This window comes from Lissotriton vulgaris, chromosome 9 (assembly GCF_964263255.1).
Source record: "Lissotriton vulgaris chromosome 9, aLisVul1.2, whole genome shotgun sequence".
Classification (NCBI taxonomy): Eukaryota; Metazoa; Chordata; class Amphibia; order Caudata; family Salamandridae; genus Lissotriton; species Lissotriton vulgaris.
This window is the reverse complement of record NC_141697.1, coordinates 1,237,507,237-1,237,527,767: the sequence shown is the minus strand read 5'-3', so window position 1 is coordinate 1,237,527,767 and position 20,531 is coordinate 1,237,507,237. Positions and strand designations below refer to the sequence as shown.

Sequence of the window (20,531 nt, the reverse complement as noted above, 5' to 3'; positions counted from 1 at the left end):
CGGACACAGTAAGTTCTTTATCTCATATCTTCTGTCAGCATTCATTGCCCTTGCGGTTTGGATATTTCATCACAGACTTCTTTCCCCGTCACCTGCTGCCCACACACAGGGACTGGCTCCTCACCCTGTTTGACCAATGACTCTGGGCTTTTTTATATTCTGGGGAGGAGCCCCCCAGATCTGGGCACATTACGCAGCAGCAGAATCAAGACCTAGACCTGAGACTCCAGGGGCCGTATTATATAATGCAACACATTTTCCTTGTTAGCAACAGACGCACCTTTCAAAAGGTGCACTCGGCGCTGACAAGGAGAGTGCGCCATATTAGATTGATTACGCTGCGCCCAGGGCAGCGGTGAACTCGCGCTGCCCTAAGGCAGCGCATTCAAGTGAAATAAGAAGCGGCTTCGAAGCAGCCGCCCCGCGTGTCACTGCACAGGCAGCAACCTGCCTGCACTCTTAAGCGGGGTGAGGGATCCCCCTGCAGGCGGGTGCAGTGAGTGACTGCAAGGGGAAGTCTGGAGGGGGGCGTCCACTGGATCGGCTCCCTCACCCCTGTCCATAGGACAGTGTGTCAGGGTCCCTCCTGACCGTCCCTTTACCTTTGCATCCGTGTCTATTATAAAGTGCGGGCGCAGAGGCAAAGAGATTCCCTCATTTGCATAAGGTCACGCACGGGACGTTGTAGTTATGTGACAATCTGAGTAACAACCTAACGTTTTAAATTCTAAAAACTACAGAAATTCACCAGTTATAGTTATCTCAAGTAACTATAACCCATGCTTTAAGGTAACTATAACTCCCCCCCTCGCCATGCACTGCTATTACCTCACATCTTCTATGGCATCATTGATACTATCACTGCAATGTTTGCCATTAAATTAATATTGATGAGAAAACTGTGCATGGTGTGTGCACGAGTTACAGTTACTTGAGAGAAGTATAACTGGTGAATTTCAGGGGTGATTTCGAGTTCAAAACGTTACGAAGCCACTGAAATTTTCACCTAACTATAACGTTACTTTAACCTATGGTTTTTCAGTGACTATATATTTATATATAAATACAAACACACACACACACACGTATATATTTATATACATACACATATACCTTACATTTTAAAGGTACACAGAACATCTGTTTTATCTGTTTTAGTTGTATAAACTTGTATACTCTTGCCTTAAGATATTGTAATAGTCGATATTCGGGATGCAGTGTTTTACCAGGACACTATTGCAACCTTGACGTTGTTGGCGAATCCCTGTGGGTGGTAGGTGGTGTGGTTAGTGATGCAGCTGGTGTCATGCATATGTCCTCACCCCCCCCAACCCATGTCTTTATTTCTGACTAGTTGTACCAAGGGATGCCCTTACAAGTACGTCATAAGCAAGCCTCTGGGGCGCGGAGACTACAAGGAGCAGTACCTCTTCGTTTATCGGTAAGTAGAACCGTTGAGCACCTCTATGTATGTATGTCTGTCCACGGTAAAAGAAATGGCTTCAAGGCGCTCGAACAGTAAATGTAAAGAGTCGCTAGCGTAGTTGAGCGAGTTCTAGAGTGACCACCACCGTACTCTAGTCCTGACCTTCGCACCTACGCGTCACTGCTATCAGATGTATCAGTCTAGTATGTTCACTGGGAGGAAACCAAGACTACAATACCCAGAATGCTTTAGACTGACACACAAAAGCTCAGGACAAGAAGCTGTCTATAATCACATGAAGTGACGTGGCCACCCTGTTGTGTTCCAAAAGCGAATCTCCGCAACCACTGGGCCTGGTGCAGTGGTGAACTCAGCCCTACTGAAAGAATGAACCGTCATTTATGGGCCTCTTCTGGCCTCAGGTCAGCAGACAAAGGCTCGTGGCTGTCACTGCTGGGAAGCATTAAGGCTGAGGTCCTTGGGTTGACATGTACAGTTACCAAAACAAAAAGAGAAAAGATGAACAAGCATTGGCAATGCCAGTATAGCTGGCTTTAAAGGAACTCTGTACGGGAATCCACATATTACAAGTAATTAGCATGGGAACAGATATGCACTTGTGTGGAAGCAAAGAACTCTAGAATACTATTGGTGTACGTCTAAGGGTCAGGTGACAGTTGCACTGTCAAGCCAGACCTAAAGATCACCTTCTAAATCCTCCCATCTATGTTGCTGCCAGGGAAAAACAACAAACATGATCTACAACTCTTTCACAGTGTTCCAATGTCATGTATGTGCCCTTAAAGTTCACGCTCAGGCTCAGCTCCATGTTGGTTCCTGCGTGCCCGGCGACTTGTGTGTACCTGCAGTGGTGTGTGTTGATCAACAGGTGTCAGCTTAGTAATCAGAATGGATAAAGGAATGCCCCGGTTACTTACCGGTAATCTTCATTACTCCGAGTATAGTCTTCCTCGCCACATGATTTACATAGTGAGCTTCAGCTCCACAACAGAACCCTCCAAAGCAAAAGAAAAAACCTCCCACCCCCTCCCAACATGGCCGACCAGTCCCACCTGACCTCTATAAGAGGCGGACCGGCCCCACCAACAGCCTGATCTACCAAGCAAACAATGAAGCCGATAGCCAGACAGGGAGGGGGGGAGGGAACTCATGTGGCGAGGAAGACTATACTCGGAGTAATGAAGATTACCGGTAAGTAACCGGGGCATTACCTCCTCGTAAGTCTTCCTCGCCACATGATTTACATAGTGAGCAAATACCCAAGCCAACAAGGCTTCATTGACCACCAGAAGAACCACACCACACGGTGATGCAGGTAAACCAACATAAGGTTTTAATCAGCATAAAGTAAAGCAAACAGGAATTACAGCAAACCTGAAACCAGACATAACAGAAACACACCTCAAGGAGCCACCGCTCCCGCACTGAGAACGGCCCCCGCGAAGTCCCCATGGACAGAACCACCCAAGACAACGCGATAGTGTTCCATGAACATGTGGGGGGATGACCACGTCGCCGCCCGACAAATCTCCTCCGTGGAGACACCCTTGAAGGAGGCCCAGGACACAGCGACACTCCTCGTGGATCGCCCCTGGACCCCCGCCGGAACCCCCGACCCCAGCGAAGCATAGGAAAGGATGATAGCCTGTTTAAGCCAGCGACTCAAGGTGGAGAGAGAGGGCTTGTGGCCTGATTGGACCGGACCGAAAGTTACGAACAGGCTATCACACCGGGCAAGGGGAGATGTGCGTTCAAGGTAAACCAACACTGCCCGCCAGACATCCAGCAAAGCTAAGGCAGGATCCATGTCGGGGGGGAAAGAAGGCAAAGACACCTCCCGAGCCCGGTTCACCAGGGAAGGAACCTTGGGTAGGAACCGTGGGTCATGCCGGAGCAGCAACCGGTCCGGCAACACCCGCAAGAAGGGTGGGGAGCGGAGGAACGACCCCAGCTCGCCCATCCGCCCAGCAGACACCACGGCAACCAGGAAAACCACCTTTAAGGTGAGAAATCGCAAAGCCACCGAGGTCAGGGGTTCGAAAGGAGGACCCTGAAGCGCCCGCAGCACGAGAGGCAGATCCCACGGGGGGACAGGCAGAGTGACCGAGGGCGACGGAGAAAACAACTCCGGAGCAAGCGAGCCACCAGGGGATCCAGCCCGTCGAAATCCGGACTGCGGAAGGCCCGTAAGGCCGCCCACTGGGCCCTCAGGGAAGAAGGGGCCAAGCCCAAGGAAAACCCCTCAGCCAGGAAATCCAAGACCCGCAAGGGAACAACGGTGGCGGGGTCAGTACCCCGCAGACCGCACCAACGCGTGAAAGAAGCCCAGTGCCGGGCATAGGACGACAAGGTGGAAGACCTGCGGAAGCCCTGCAGCAAATCCACTACCCCAGAGGAACACCCCCGAGCCAGCAGCGTCACCCGCTCAAGAGCCAGGCCTGCAGATGGAGCCAGCGCAACACCGACTCCGGGAGCGGGGGGCCCCTCAGCGGAAAGGGCAGATCCGGGATCGGCCAGCAGGCCTGAACCGCCAGATCGCAAAGGAGAGGATACCAGGGGCGGCGGACCCAGCCGGGCACCACCAGGAGCACCCTGGCCCTGTCCAAGCGAATCTTGCAGAGGACCCGGGGGATCAGGGGGAACGGGGGGAAAGCGTACAGTAGACCGGAAGGCCAAGCGAACGACAGGGCATCCACTCGCCATACCCCCGGACCCGGGAGGAGAGAGCAGAATCTTGGCAGAAGGGCCGAGTCCCCGTCCGCAAACAGATCTACCAGAGGAAGACCGAAACGGGACACCAGGCGTTGAAACACCCTCGGGGTCAGGGAGAGACAAGGCAGCGAAGGAAAGATCCGACTCAGTCGATCCGCCTCCACATTGTCGGACCCCGGGAGATAGACAGCTCGAAGCGACAGGACCGATGCCTCCGCCCACGAGCACAACTCCTAAGTCAGCAACCAGAGGGAGCGAACCCTGCACCCTCCCTGATGGTTGACATAGCACCTCACCACCTGGTTGTCCGTCCGCACCAAGACATGGTGACCCTGCAGTGAAGGAGCAAAACGACGGCAGGCCAGGAGGACTGCCTTCAACTCCCGATAGTTCGAAGAGCAGCGAGACTGAAGGGGATTCCAACGACCCTGAATCGACTCCACGCCCAAGGTCGCCCCCCAGCCGAGGAGACTGGCATCTGTCGTGAGCACCCTGGACGGGGATACCAAGAAGGGAAGCCCTTCCGAGAGGTGAGCCTCCACCAACCACCACCCCAACTCCGTCCGGAGCCGAGGGGAGACCGGGACCAGAAGCTCGTAATCCTCTGAGCGGGGGTCCCAGAAGGACAGCAGATGGTTGATCAAAGGATAGAGGTGGAGGCGAGCCCAGGGGAGCACATTGATGGTCGCCGACATTAGGCCCTGAACACGTAACCAAAGGCGAACCGGAGCAGACCCCTGAGCCAGCAGGGACCTCAGATCCCGCCACAAAGTGTCTCGGCGCCCTAGAGGCAAAAACACCTTCCCCAGCACCATGTCCAGACGACCCCCAATGAATGCCAAGTCCTGAGCGGGCAACAGATGAGACTTCTGCTCGTTGATCAGGAAGCCGTGGGTGGACAGGACCTCGCAGACCCTTCTGACGTGCAGCATCCCCTTGGAAAAAGAAGAGGCAGAAATTAGCCAATCGTCCAGGTACGGAAACACCCTGATCCCCTCCCGGTGCAGGATACCCACCAGGGGGGCCAGGATCTTAGTAAAAACCCTCGGGGCAGACGATAAGCCAAACAGAAGTACCTGGAACTGATAGTGGGAGCCGGCCACGCAGAACCTGAGGAAGGACTGGGAAGTTGGATGAACCGGGACATGGAGGTAGGCGTCGAGGAGATCCAGCGAAGCCACCACCTCGCCCTGCACCAGAAGAGGCAGAATCTCCTGTAGAGAGATCATTTTGAACTTAGTATGAGGAATATAAGCATTTAACCCCTTCAAATCCAACACAGGGCGGAAATCCCCAGACACCTTCCTTACCAGAAACAGGATGGAGTAGACGCCCAGACCCCGCTGTGACGGAGGGACCGGGCGGATGGCCTGTTTGGCCAGCAAGTCCAGAACTCCGGCCAGCAATGCCCGTCTCTTGACCAGGGAGGAAGGAAGGGGCGTAGCGCGGAAAAAATCCGGAGGAGGGGAGGAGAAGGTGATGGATAATCCTTCCCTCACAATCCGAAGAGCCCAAAGATCCGTGACCGAAGACTCCCACGCCTGGATGAAGTGGCGGAGACGGCCCCCCACAGGGAGCACCCCGGAGGGAGATGGCCGAAAGTCAGGATTTTTGGGTGGCAGAGGAAGCGGCAGCCGCTGGCTGAGACCGGGATTTTCCGAAGTAAGGTGCGCCCCGGCCGCGACCCCTTCCACGAAAGGGCGCGCCGCCCCTACCCCTGGAAGCTGAGGGGAAAATCCGGCCGCGACCCGGGAAGCGGGGCCCTGATGACCTGATGGGAGCCAGCAACTTGCGGTCCTCAGCCGACTTTTTAATCATCGCCTCCAGAGGAGGACCAAACAGCTTAGCCCCTGTAAATGGAATCTTCATGAGCAGAGTCTTCTGGGCCGCCTCCGACTTCCAATGCCGCAGCCAGATCTGTCGCCGGGCCTGAATCGCTGCACCCCCCGCGGCAGCCGCCGCACCCAGGGTGTCAAAGGAAATGTCAGATAGGAGGCGAGTCTGCTGTTCCATCAGGGCTAGCGTGGGCACCACATCAGCCCCTTGATCCAGGAGTTCCCCCAAGGACTGGAAGTCTTTTAACAGAGACTGTACCGTGCACGACAAATAGGCCGAGGCCCGGATGGAGAAATTAGCAGCCGCATAAGAGCGCTTCGCGGCAGCCTCCACGCGTTTGTCCACAGGGTCAGAGGGAGAGGCGTCCTCCGAAATGATGGAACCCTGGGACGACAGACCCACTACCAGGGAGTCCACCTTCACAGCCGGAGGGAAGTCCTTGGTAAACTCCTCCACAGCGTAACGTTTCGTCAGATAACGTGGAAAAGCCTGTTTATCAATGTCCAGCCACTCCCCCTCGATGACCTTCTTGATGGAGGCATGCAGCGGCAGGGAGTCCGGCGCCTTGCGCTGATATTGGACAAGGAAATCCTCGGACGCCTCCTCCGTTGCAGGTGGCGGGAAGGCCAAGTTATCCTTAATGTGCGCCAGGACCTCACGCAGCTCCTGGCCCTGGATGTAGCGACCATGGAGATCCTCCTCCTCCCCCTCCGCATCAGAGACAGGAGAGGGGTCCCTGCGTGGACGTTTCGGCGAGGAAGGACCATGCGCATCTCGCATCGCAAGGGCATCGGCGACCGCCGACTGGATCATCAGCTGCAAGGACTGAGCCGAAATGGGCAAAGCAGAACTGGGGTCAGGCCCCTGACCCACCGTGACATCCTCCTGCTCCATAGCGCCAGAGAAAACACCACAAACCAAAGCAAGCGGAGAAACTCAATGACCCCCGGAGTAGGGGGCCTAATAAATCCGCCCGAGGACACAGCTGCAAGTCCTCAACTCATGCGCTGCACCTGGCGCGAAGCCCCGCCCCCAAAAGGCGGGACGCGACCTGGCCAATCAGGGCACGGCACTGACTCGCGGGCCCTAGCTGAAGAACACCCCGTCCGGCGGCAGCGTCCAGCGCTGAAATCCGCCTCACCCGCCGGTGTCCAGGAGCCCCCGGGGAGTCGACAAGTAAGTCCCGGAACCGCCGAGGCGGGAAGACAGCCAACCCCCGGCCCGGCGGCACCGGTAAAACTTCCACCAGCCCCGAGCGGGGAGCCCGGAATCCCGCGAGCGAGACCCCAGGCTCAGGCCAGACGCGGCAGCCGCAGCCCCCGTCGAACGGCCCAACGGGGAGACACAAAACAGCGGACGCATCATCCAGCGACCGGCGCCGCGTCTCCCCACCCCCTAGAGGCAGTGACGGGTCCCAGAGCCCGAGAAACGGGCGAGGGTCACACCAAACGGCCGGTACAGGGAAAAGGGCGAAACCTTAACCCCCCCCCGCCGCCCCCCCCCTACCCCCCAAGAGCCCAGGCACGCTAGAGCAGCACCTCACCCGTCAATAGGACGGGGGACGGAGGAGGGGGAGGGGGCAAGGTCCCAGGTCCTAGGGTCCGCTAGGGCAGGACCTCCAACCCAAGAGCCACGGACCAGCTAGGGCAGGTCCCATTCTTACCTTACGGCGCTCTGGAGTAGAATGCGCAGAACAAAAAAAACAGGCTGTTGGTGGGGCCGGTCCGCCTCTTATAGAGGTCAGGTGGGACTGGTCAGCCATGTTGGGAGGGGGTGGGAGGTTTTTCTTTTGCTTTGGAGGGTTCTGTTGTGGAGCTGAAGCTCACTATGTAAATCATGTGGCGAGGAAGACTTACGAGGAGGTAATGAATGAATGACTGAATCCCACACTCATAAAGCTCGCTGGGCCTCATTTATGAAAAGTGACGCGTCGCTGCGTGAAAACAGCGATGTGTCACTTTTCACTACGCTCTCCCTGCGACACTAACGATGCGTCATATTTACAGTATGACGCATCATGTCGCAAGGAGTTACAGATACGTCAGTATTTCTGACGCATCTGCAGGCGCAAAAGTGACGCATTGCTGGAGTGTGTCACAAAAGTGACGCAACTCCAGCAATGCGTCCTTTCACAAGGGGTAAGCCCCATGTGAAAGGGCCTGCATCAGTCTTACGCCTGCTGTGAGGCAGGCGTAAGATTTTGACGCATTAGCGGTCAAGAAATGGCGCAGTGAAATCTTATAGATTTCACTGCGTCACTTCCATGACCCTTTCATGCGTAAAAACGCCCCCCTTGCATACATTATACCTGGCGCAGGTATAATGTGGCGCAGGGGTTTATCAAAGTGACGCATCTACCTAGATGCATCACTTTGTAAATATGGCGCAACAAGGCGCATTTTTTACGCCACTGGCGTGTTACAAAAAGTGACGCACCAGCGACGTAAAAGTGACACGCGGCCTCATAAATGAGGCCCACTGTCTTTGAAAATGGAGTACTCTGGGACTAAAATGTATGGGCCTCATTTATAAGGTTTTGGCGTAGGGCAGCGCCACCAGGAATCTTGCTGTGCACCCCTATATCAAAAGAAAAGGGCAGGAATGTGCTGTATCTATAAGATACAATGCATTCCTGTCCTTTTCCCCTGCGCCGGCGCACAATTGGCTACTGTGCACCAACGCGGCACCCTTGCTCCACGGTGCAAGGGTGCTTGTGCTGTGGGGCGGATTTTGTGCAGGAAGGGACGGATGGATGGCTAAATGAGGGAGTAGCACAGTGCATCAGAGGCTAGGTAGAGCCAGGTCGTCAAATGCTTTTTAGGTCGAGCCTAGAGTCAGGCTCATGCGCTGCTCTGCGAGGCATGCAGTACTCTGTTTGTATGGTTTGGCCACACCCACCACTTTCACTTGGTTCCTTCTTGTACCTTTCCAACTGCCTTTCATGTGTGTGGTGAATTGGTGCCATTTGTCCTTCCTTTGTGTCTGTTTCTTACACCCATGGTGACTGGCCCTGTTACATGGGTCAGTTCGCTTCAGGTCATTTCATACTTGCAGGGCACTCTTTTAACATTTAATTTTTCAGGAACACTAGCGCTCATGTTTTAAGTCACTGTGCGCTTGTTTGGTCTGGGGTTACGTAGAGCTCTTGAAGACATAGGTGTCTGTGGAGTGCTGCCGAGCACATTTGTCATCAGACCCTAGGTCTCGGCAGACAACGTGTGCTTCCCGTCTGTGGTTGAGGTGCCGACTACTGTGACCCGCCAGTGATGAGTGAGACCTAAACACCCAGGGGCGGATTTACAAGCCCCTTGTGTCATACTTACGACACTGTTGCATCACCTCTGTGACCTCCGTGGTGGCGCACGTGTATTCCTACGTGTCGCATCTTTACTGGCGCATCGCTGTTAATAAGCAGGGATGCGCCACTCCTTGTAAATCTGCCCCAGTCCCTGCGGGGATGATGAGTACCCCATCCCAGAGGAGATTACTCTCATCACCCAAGAATACTCACATTGCTCTTTGTTGCGGTGCAATAGCCCAGGTTAATGCGCCTGCTGCGGAAAGCGTAAAGGAGACGCAGATATCGTGGTGCGACCCTGGATGGTACGATACTGCTTTTGAACAAGAAGAAGCACACTTCGTCATATGATAGGTAGATCGTCCGGTGTCCTATCTGTCGAAGTGTTTTTCTGGGTTGTGTTTTGCATGCTTATTTATTTTAGAGTTGTTTGCTGTCTGCTCAGTGATCTGAGTATTCTTTGCATCAGGCTTTTGTTTTTTATGAGCTGGTTTCTGCATCTTGACTGCCTTGTTGTCTGATGTCGATTTTCTCTACTCATTGCTGTGTTGTAACTCCTTCGTGCCTGCTCATTGTCCAATTCTTGCTTCCACTGTGTCTGTTCATTCCCTTGTTGTGTCATGTTTGCCAGCTCCTTCTGTGTTATTTTTAATGTGTTTGCCCTTTTCTGTGTTTCTCCTTGGAGGGGTGGCGGTTGTTCATTACTTGTATCTTTCCTGTATGTCTGGTCCCTTGTTTGTGGTTCATGTATGCTTCTTGCTGTTTTCTCTGTGTTTCCTGTGTGCTCAATTCTGTTACTGATTCCTGTGTTGTTTACAGAGACGATGTAGTGAAAGTGAAGGACATTTACCAATACGAAGATTCACAACATGGGGACGAAGACGCCTTTGCGCGAGAGCCTTTCGTCGTGAGATTTCAGTCGAAAACAACAGGTGAGCTCAGGGCACACAAGGAAGAGAGTCTCATAGGTGCTTAATTTGTAAAAGAATAAACGGCCAGGGATCTAGCTACCAATGGTGCAGCTGGTGCAGAGCACCGGGGCCCGGGGGAGGGAGGGGCCTAGTTTGCCCAGCAGGAGCTGATAGTTATTTTAGAGATGGCCTTTTCTGATTTTGTTTTAAGACACAGAACATGCCAGTTGTTTGGCTGTGTTTATATTTCAGGGGGCTGGACACAGGATAAGGGGTAGAGGAAAAGGGTACAATAAAAGAGAGGGGAAGGGGGAAAGAAAAGGAGAGGGTGAAAGAACAGGAAGGCAGCAGGAAAAAGTGATAGAATGAGAGAAGGGAATAATGTTGAGCAAGAAAGAAAGGAGGTAGGGGTGAGCAAAGTGGACAGACAAGAAAAAAGGAAGAGAAAGGAACCAGAAATGAGGAGAGAAGGGGCGGGGATGAGTGAGAGTCCGAAGAGGGGATGAGAGACTGAAGAAGGGGATGGAAAGGAGAACATGGCCTGGATGCAGGAGAGGAGAGTGGGGCGGAGAGAGGGAGGTGAGAAGGAAAAAGTAGTACAGTGAGGAACTTGGGGACCCGTAAATGACATTAGTGTAGCAGGTGCAGTGACACCGGCGTCCATGGGTGTGAAGGGGGCGCTGCACATCATTCATAGCAGTTTTTTAATACCAGCTGGAGGCCTAGCTTCATTACTTGCAATATCCATCAACCATTCAACAAACTTTTATTTGATTTTCTGAGAAAATCATATAAGTGCAAAATAACATTTTGTATCTTAAAACAAACACGCCTGGATAAATAATGAAACGCATCAGCTCATATAGTGAATTAAAAAGCAATCACTTTAAAAATCAGGGGGCATATTATCAAGAGAGTTTATCTCCGCTTTTTTGGCCTTAAAAGCCAAGAAAGCGGAGATAAAATGATCTCCCTATTACCTAGCTGTCGCTAACACCAGTTAGCGTCAGCTAGTAGGAGATAGCGACCATCTTGGGCCCCACTTTGCATGTCAGTGATATTTATCACTAATGACATGCAAAGTGGGCGCGCCAAGATGTTAGCGACTGGAAACAGTCGCTAACATTGCTATCTCCTATTCCCAACTTTGGGAGATATTCGCGCTAAGCGGGAATATCTCCAAAAGCTAACACCTGCCCTGAGCAGTTCTTAGCCATGTTATCCAATGGGAGGTGGATAACATGGCTAAGAGCATTAGCTCGGTAATGCATGAATATCGCTGACTTTTCAGCGATATTCATGCATTGCGGGGATTTTTATCGCATTTGCCAATACAATGCCAATACCAAGGTTTATTTGCGGTACAAATCGCCGCAGCTCAGCGGTAAATTTTTGTCTGTAACCAAGCAACAGCGATAATTATCGCTATTGCTTGGTAATATGCCCCCAGGTTCCTAAAAACAATACAATTTAACAAAATATTCCTAGTGCGAGCAGGTACATTACTTTTGAGTGGTACTTAAAGCCCCAGATTGAAAACATGAAATAAGAAAGCCCAGTGTGCGTGTCGACAAAAGCTGTAGATATAGGTAAGCGGGGGTCTAATCTGGTTGAATCCACAAAAAGACAATATAGCCGTAAATGTTTATGACGGAGGGCAGAGAACTTTAGATATAGAAGTACTATGTGCGTGGAAGTACAGATGGAAGTGTTGTCACAGGTGCGTGGACTGAGGCAAGGTCACAGTGGGAGCCTAAACCCCCTGCCGCTCCTGCTGGCTCCCAGCCAGCACCCATAACGGATGCCGGTGGGAGCAGCAATTATTTAAAAGTGGGTGCCTTGGTGCCCACCGGGGGCACCTGCACCAGGCCACATTGTTGGGGATGCAGAGAAAGCCACAGTGCCCCCTTTGGCCTCCACGTCTCCTCCTCCAAAAATACTATTGATCGCGGGGTATGGGGTCCCCTTGGTCTAAAAAGGATCAGGGAGGGGTGCTGCGTGCCCCTCCCAATTCTAAGAAAAGTGGCCCCAGGGATGGGGTTCCCATGGACCTACAATGGCTTATGGAGGGGGTCCATGTGCCCCCTCCCCATTTACTGAAAAGCAGCCCCAGGGGACAGGGTCTCAGAGGAATAAAAAGCTCAGGGGAGGGGTCCGTATGACCCCCTCCCCCGAAAAAATAAAAGCACCCACCCGGGACAGGATGGACGGAGGGGGCTCAGATTTTAAAAGTGTGGGAGTACCCTTTTTTTTACTGGGCAGCAAATACTTCTTGGATCCATTGCACCAATAAAGAAATATACGTTTTTGGCCCCCTCTGATACCCCAAGGAGGTGGCATGCGGCCAGTGCATCCCTGAAGAAAACTCTTGGAATGGACCCCCCTAACAGGCTCCTGCAGGCAGGTGAAGTCACTCCCTAGACACAATTGTCGGGGATCATCTCTGTCCCCCTTTGAAAGGCAGGCTGCCTCGATCCCTGCAAAGTAGAAGACAGGCCACCTGCTTCAAACAGCCACTCCGGCTTATCACAAATGTGCTGCCTCCAGGACAGGTGCCAGCTTGCGGCTGCCCTGGTGGCAGCGCATGAACTCTAATAATGGGCACTGTCAGGTCTGCCCTGAGTGCACGTGTTTAAAGGTGCACCATGGTGCAGAGGAGGGCAGTGCACCCTATATACACTGGGGCTTATTGAAGAGCCCTTTGTGCCGCCGTTGCATCACTTTTTGTGACGCTGCGGAGGTATAAAAAATGAGCCACGTCGTGCCATATTTACAAAGTGACGCATGTAAGCAGAAGCGTCACTTTGTAAATCCCTGCGCTACATTATATGCAGGGTGGGTTTTTACATGTAAAAAAGGGTCGTATCGTAGAAGTGGTGCCGTGAAATCTATGTGATTTAACTACGCCCTTCTAGGATGCGACTGCATCAAAATCCTATCCCTGCCTCATAGCAGGCGTAAGACTTTGGCGCAGGCGCCTGTAACATGGGACTTGCCCATGCGTAATGACCCATTGCTGGTGTAGCATCACTTTTACGACACTCCAGCAATGCATCAATACTGCACATATAGATACATCAGGAATACCGACGTATCGGTAAATCCTTGAGACATTGTGCACCGTACAGTAAATACGGCGCCTCCATGGAGTCGCAAGAAGGGGGCAAAGAAAAGTGTTGCTTCGCTGTTTTCATGCAGTGATGCAACACTTCTCATAAATAAGGCCCACTGTGCTCCCTGGATTCGATAAGCTACTCACAGACGTAATGCTCAAGGGCTCTGCTCCCTGTGCGCATTATCTGCAACCTTGGTCATTTCAAATCACCGTGCACCAATACTTTTTATGACTGCATTGTTTTTCAGATTGCAGCACTATGTAATGCTGGTTCCCTGTTGTGGGGCCGGAAGTGTGTGCATTGCGCGGTTATAATACTGTAACATCTATAAAGAGATATGTTTTTTTAATGCAGTGCGCTGCCTACTGGTACCTATCACGCTGACATTACAGGTATCAGTTTTTCAGAACACTAATGAATGGTTTTCCTCTCCCAGCTCTCAAGAACTTTGCACTAATTCCAGTGCACACGAAGCCGATAGATTCCGTGAAGGAAATCGATGAACTCTACGATGTGTACCTGGCGGTGAAAGAGAAATGGAATACGCAGGTAAGAGCGTGAATGCCATGATGGCCACAACCACCACCCACGACTCACTCCCAAAGATGGATGTCCACACAAACACACTCTGCAATGGAGGACTTAGACACATTTGTATTTATTTAACTTATGGTTCTAATATCCCTGAGGCCGGAGAGTTGTAGGAAATCAGAGGTAAAATGTTTCTAGGAATAGGAGGAGCTGGGCTCCACCAACTTTACGTTTTTATTAAAGTGTGAAAATGTATTAAAGAGCATCATTTGTGGCCTTGAGACCCTACGGGTATGTAGTGCGCTCTATAAATGTCATTGATTGATTGATTGAGTGGGAGGAACAACAGCTAAACACTACTTGTTGCGGGATAATCTGTGCACAAAGTAGTATTTGTAAAACAAATTTCGTGCAAAACCTTCTTTGTCAGACTTTTTCACCCACAGACAAAACTTTGCAAAGGTGATAAACTTTGCAATTTGCTGAAGATATAAAGTTTGCCACCCTTGCACACCCTCATAGGCTTAACTGTATTGTGCATTTCTATAGCCTGCAGGTTCTTCTGGGAGTAGTTGTGTCAGGGAGAGTTAGGTGTAATGAAATACATATTAATATAAATCTTACAACCCTAATACTTCAGCTTACCATCTCTTGCATTTCTGAGGAGATTGACGTAGGTTGGACACACTAGACCAGTTTCAGACCACAACTGAGGGCCTCATTACGATGGCTTTACGACCGACTCGGTTTTGGAATGGTTTCCGACCGACTCAGAATCAGGGAGTACGACCGGCCGATTACGATGCTTCTGAACACCATTCTGTTGGACTCCCATTGACTTCAATGGGAGCCTGAGTTCCGAGGCGTGGTTTTGGAAAACCTTGCACCCTGTGGCTGGCAGCCCTTGGTGCCTGACACACCGTGCATGGTTGGAAAGAGGGACCCATGTGTACCCCCATGAGCCCCAAATGGAGACCTCCGGGTTAAGGAGGGCCTGCTACGGGAAATGTTTCCGAGTCAGTTGGAAACATGGGTTTCAACATGGATTTGGACAAACCGAATGCCATTCTGAGCTTTCCGACCGACATCGTAATGAGGCCCTTAGTTGTTACTTCAAATTCAATATAAAAACTATTATTGGCTGCCAGGAGGTCCCCATTTTATTAATCAGTTAAAATGAAACTCTGGAGGAAGGGACATGAATGCGCTGCATTTCATAAATATGGTGCGATCTTGCCCTTTCACGTTGGCGTGGGGCAGCGCAGCAAGAAGACTTGCGCCGCTGCCCTACGCCAGTTTCTCAAACAGGAAGCGCTAGGTGTGTAAGGATAAGTTTACACCTTGTCTTCATCTGCTTCCTCAGCCATAGATTGACGCAAAGTAGAGGATTGAAGCAGACATTTCAAGGCCACAAAGATTGACACGGATGTTAGGGTTATCCTGAGTGATGTCCTTTAAGAAGTAGAACAACGCGACAAGTCTGACCTAAGAGTTGGAGGAATATTAGAACAAATGAAGAGAGTAATAGGAGACAGGAAAAGGTTGTAATGTGTCATTTTCATTGTAGTTTTATCGTAAATCTTTTCACTTGTACAAGGGCAAATCAAAATTTTTCTAATTTTTTGTATTCCTTTTTAATTAACAATAAGAGGCAACGTATATACTTCTGTAATTTACAGAAAGATGTCATGGTGGTTTGCGCTCAGTGTGTGTTTTACTGGGGCTCCCCCTCAATCTTTGCGTACAGAGGTAGGCAAGGGTGACGGAAAAGAGGGGTATGGGCTATTCATTATTGATTTAGCATTGGCATCTGTACCAGGATGGTGGTTGCAGACAGGATTATTCAGGCTTAGCCATGAAAACAATTGTTATTTACATTCACTGGAAATCCACGACATGATACCTACTTTTGGCAAAATGCTGACACAGGCATTATCGTGGCAGGATTTACCATAAAAAGACGGTGGGCATCCATGGTATACTTATTCCACCTCCAGCACAGTGCTGGTCATGGCACCCATGTAAAGATGAGGCCACTTATTTGTAATCCTTGCACTGGTATATCCATGGTAAGTGTTTATATATTATCTATGTTGTTGGTTTGGTGGTGCCCAGGGCTGGTGTACTATTTATCTTGGCATAATAGTGATAATTAGTGTAATTTCAATGACATTATCACTGTTGCTGAGGCCTCAGCCTGCAAGAGTGGTGCAACCTATCTGCATCCTTATGTGCACTCACTCATACATTCACACACGCATAGAGCCATTCAAACCCCTGTTTCCATGTGTGCACATATCTACATCCACTCAATTATTCAACCATTCTTTCATCATTTCAGTCATCCATTCAAGCACCTTTAATTATCCATGCGCTAAGTCACTTATTCATCTAAGCAAATACTCATTCTCATATTTGACCACTCTTCCATACAATCACAACTACAAACCAACCAAGGATTGTTTTCAAATCTAGGCTTTCTATCAGTGCTCAGGAGCACATGCTTTTCTGTAATGCAAGATGTATAATCCATGTAGAGTGGACATTACTTCTTATGTCTCCTCATCTCCTGCATCCACGTGCTGCGTTCATTGGTTCTTATGTCTTCTCATCAGATGCATCCACGCGCTGCGGGCATTGGTTCTTATGCCTTGTCATCTCATGCATCCATGCTCTGTAGGCATTGGTACTTATACCTTGTCATCTCATGCATCCATGCGCTGTGGGCATTGGTTCTTATGTCTCCTCATCTCATGCATCCACGCGCTGCATGCATTGGTTCTTATGTCTCCTCATCTCATGCATCCACACGCTGCATGCATTGGTTCTTATGCCTCCTCATCTCATGCATCCACGCACTGTGGGCATTGGTTCTTATGCCTCCTCATCTCATGCATGTATGCTCTGTGGGAATTGTTTTTTACGTCTCCTCATCTAAAGCATCCACGCGCTGCATGCATTGGTTCTTCTGAGTCCTCATCTCATGCATCCACGCGCTGCGGGCATTGGTTTTTATGCCTCCTCATCAGATGCATCCACGCGCTGCGGGCATTGGTTCTTATGCCTCCTCATCTCACGCATCCACATGCTGCAAGCATTCATTCTTATGTCTCTTCATCTCATGCATCCATACTCTGCAGGCATTGGTTCTTTTGTCTCCTCATCTCATGTATCAATGCGCTGCGTTCATTGGTTCTTATGCCTCCTCATCTCATGCATGTATGCGCTGTGGGCATTGGTTCTTATGCCTCCTCATCTCACGCATCCATGCGCTGCGGGCATTGGTTCTTATGCCTTGTCATCTCATGCATCCATGCTCTGTAGGCATTGGTTCTTATGCCTCCTCATCTCATGCATGTATGCTCTGTGGGCATTGGTTCTTATGCCTCCTCATCTCATGCATGTATGCGCTGTGGGCATTGGTTCTTATGCCTCCTCATCTCATGCATCCATGCTCTGTAGGCATTGGTTCTTATGCCACCTCATCTCACGCATCCATGCGCTGCGGGCATTGGTTCTTATGCCTTGTCATCTCATGCATCCATGCTCTGTAGGCATTGGTTCTTATGCCTCCTCATCTCATGCATGTATGCGCTGTGGGCATTGGTTCTTATGTCTCCTCATGTCAGGCATCCATGCGCTTCGGGCATTGGTTCTTATGTCTCCTTATCTCATGCATCCACACGCTGCATGCATTGGTTCTTATGTCTCCTCATCTCATGCATCCACGCGCTGCGGGCATTGGTTCTTATGCCTCCTCATCTCATGCATCCACGCGCTGCGGGCATTGGTTCTTATGTCTCCTCATCTCATGCATCAATGCACTGCGGGCATTGGTTCTTATGTCTCCTCATCTCATGCATCCACGCGCTGCATGCATTGGTTCTTATGCCTCCTCATCAGATGCATCCATGCGCTGTGGGCATTGGTTCTTATGCCTCCTCATCTCATGCATCCATGCGCTGTGGGCATTGGTTCTTATGCCTCCTCATCTCATGCATCCATGCACTGTGGGCATTGGTTCTTATGCCTCCTCATCTCATGCATGTATGCTCTGTGGGAATTGGTTCTTATGCCTCCTCATCTCATGCATGTATGCGCTGCGGGCATTGGTTCTTATGCCTTGTCATCTCATGCATCCATGCTCTGTAGGCATTGGTACTTATACCTTGTCATCTCATGCATCCATGCTCTGTAGGCATTGGTTCTTATGCCTCCTCATCTCACGCATCCATGCGCTGCGGGCATTGGTTCTTATGCCTTGTCATCTCATGCATCCATGCTCTGTAGGCATTGGTACTTATACCTTGTCATCTCATGCATCCATGCTCTGTAGGCATTGGTTCTTATGCCTCCTCATCTCATGCATCCATGCACTATGGGCATTGGTTCTTATGTCTCCTCATCTCATGCATCCACACGCTGCATGCATTGGTTCTTATGCCTCCTCATCTCATGCATCCACGTGCTGCGTTCATTGGTTCTTATGCCTCCTCATCTCATGCATCCATGCACTGTGGGCATTGGTTCTTATGCCTCCTCATCTCATGCATGTATGCTCTGTGGGAATTGTTTTTTACGTCTCCTCATCTAAAGCATCCACGCGCTGCGTTCATTGGTTCTTATGCCTCCTCATGTCATGCATCCACGCGCTGCGGGCATTGGTTCTTATGCCTCCTCATCAGATGCATCCACGCGCTGCGGGCATTGGTTCTTATGCCTCCTCATCTCATGCATCCATGCGCTGTGGGCATTGGTTCTTATGCCTCCTCATCTCATGCATCCATACTCTGCAGGCATTGGTTCTCATATCTCCTCATCTCAATCCATGCGCTGCGGGCATTGGTTCTTAATTATGCCTCCTCATCTCATGCATTTATGTGTTGTGGGCATAGGATTTTACGTCTCCTCATATCATTCATCGACATGCTGCGTTCATTGGTTCTTATGTCTTCTCATCTCACGCATCCATGCGCTGCGGGCATTGGTTCTTATGCCTCCTCATCTCATGCATGTATGCGCTGTGGGCATTGGTTCTTATGCCTCCTCATCTCATGCATGTATGCGTTGTGGGCATTGGTTCTTATGCCTCCTCATCTCACGCATCCATGCGCTGCGGGCATTGGTTCTTATGCCTTGTCATCTCATGCATCCATGCTCTGTAGACATTGGTTCTTATGCCTCCTCATCTCATGCATGTATGCGCTGTGGGCATTGGTTCTTATACCTCCTCATCTCATGAATCCATGCGCTGTGTTCATTGGTTCTTATGTCTCCTCATCTCATGCATCCATGCGCTGTGTTCATTGGTTCTTATGTCTTCTCATGTCATGCATCCATGCGCTGTGGGCATTGGTTCTTATGCCTCCTCATCTCATGCATGTATGCTCTGTGGGCATTGGTTCTTATGCCTCCTCATCTCACGCATCCATGCGCTGCGGGCATTGGTTCTTATGCCTTGTCATCTCATGCATCCATGCTCTGTAGGCATTGGTTCTTATGCCTCCTCATCTCATGCATGTATGCGCTGTGGGCATTGGTTCTTATGTCTCCTCATCTCATGCATCCATGCTCTGTGGGCATTGGTTCTTATGCCTCCTCATCTCACGCATCCATGCGCTGCGGGCATTGGTTCTTATGCCTTGTCATCTCATGCATCCATGCTCTGTAGGCATTGGTTCTTATGCCTCCTCATCTCATGCATGTATGCGCTGTGGGCATTGGTTCTTATGCCTCCTCATCTCATGCATGTATGCTCTGTGGGAATTGGTTCTTATGCCTCCTCATCTCACGCATCCATGCGCTGCGGGCATTGGTTCTTATGCCTCCTCATCTCATGCATCCATGCGCTGTGTTCATTGGTTCTTATGTCTCCTCATCTCATGCATCCATGCGCTGTGTTCATTGGTTCTTATGTCTTCTCATGTCATGCATCTATGCGCTGTGGGCATTGGTTCTTATGCCTCCTCATCTCATGCATGTATGCTCTGTGGGCATTGGTTCTTATGCCTCCTCATCTCACGCATCCATGCGCTGCGGGCATTGGTTCTTATGCCTCCTCATCTCATGCATGTATGCGCTGTGGGCATTGGTTCTTATGCCTTGTCATCTCATGCATCCATGCTCTGTAGGCATTGGTTCTTATGCCTCCTCATCTCATGCATGTATGCTCTGTGGGCATTGGTTCTTATGCCTCCTCATCTCACGCATCCATGCGCTGCGGGCATTGGTTCTTATGCCTTGTCATCTCATGCATCCATGCTCTGTAGGCATTGGTTCTTATGCCTCCTCATCTCATGCATGTATGCGCTGTGGGCATTGGTTCTTATGTCTCCTCATCTCATGCATCCATGCTCTGTGGGCATTGGTTCTTATGCCTCCTCATCTCACGCATCCATGCGCTGCGGGCATTGGTTCTTATGCCTTGTCATCTCATGCATCCATGCTCTGTAGGCATTGGTTCTTATGCCTCCTCATCTCATGCATGTATGCGCTGTGGGCATTGGTTCTTATGCCTCCTCATCTCATGCATGTATGCTCTGTGGGAATTGGTTCTTATGCCTCCTCATCTCACGCATGTATGCTCTGTGGGAATTGGTTCTTATGCCTCCTCATCTCATGCATCCATGCGCTGCGGGCATTGGTTCTTATGTCTCCTCATCTCATGCATGTATGCTCTG

At 50.7% G+C, this 20,531-nt stretch overlaps 1 protein-coding gene across 1 annotated transcript in view; it reads left to right on the top strand.

Moving 5' to 3' along the window:
- The window catches only part of LOC147693154 (deoxyribonuclease gamma-like), a 68,415-nt gene that overhangs the window by 27,744 nt on the left and 20,140 nt on the right, over positions 1-20,531 (top strand). The window contains exons 3-5 of the mRNA XM_086939397.1: positions 1,355-1,441; positions 10,113-10,225; positions 13,757-13,869. Of these exons, the coding sequence (XP_086795523.1) occupies positions 1,355-1,441; positions 10,113-10,225; positions 13,757-13,869 (313 nt within the window). The remainder of the gene's footprint in view (positions 1-1,354; positions 1,442-10,112; positions 10,226-13,756; positions 13,870-20,531) is intronic.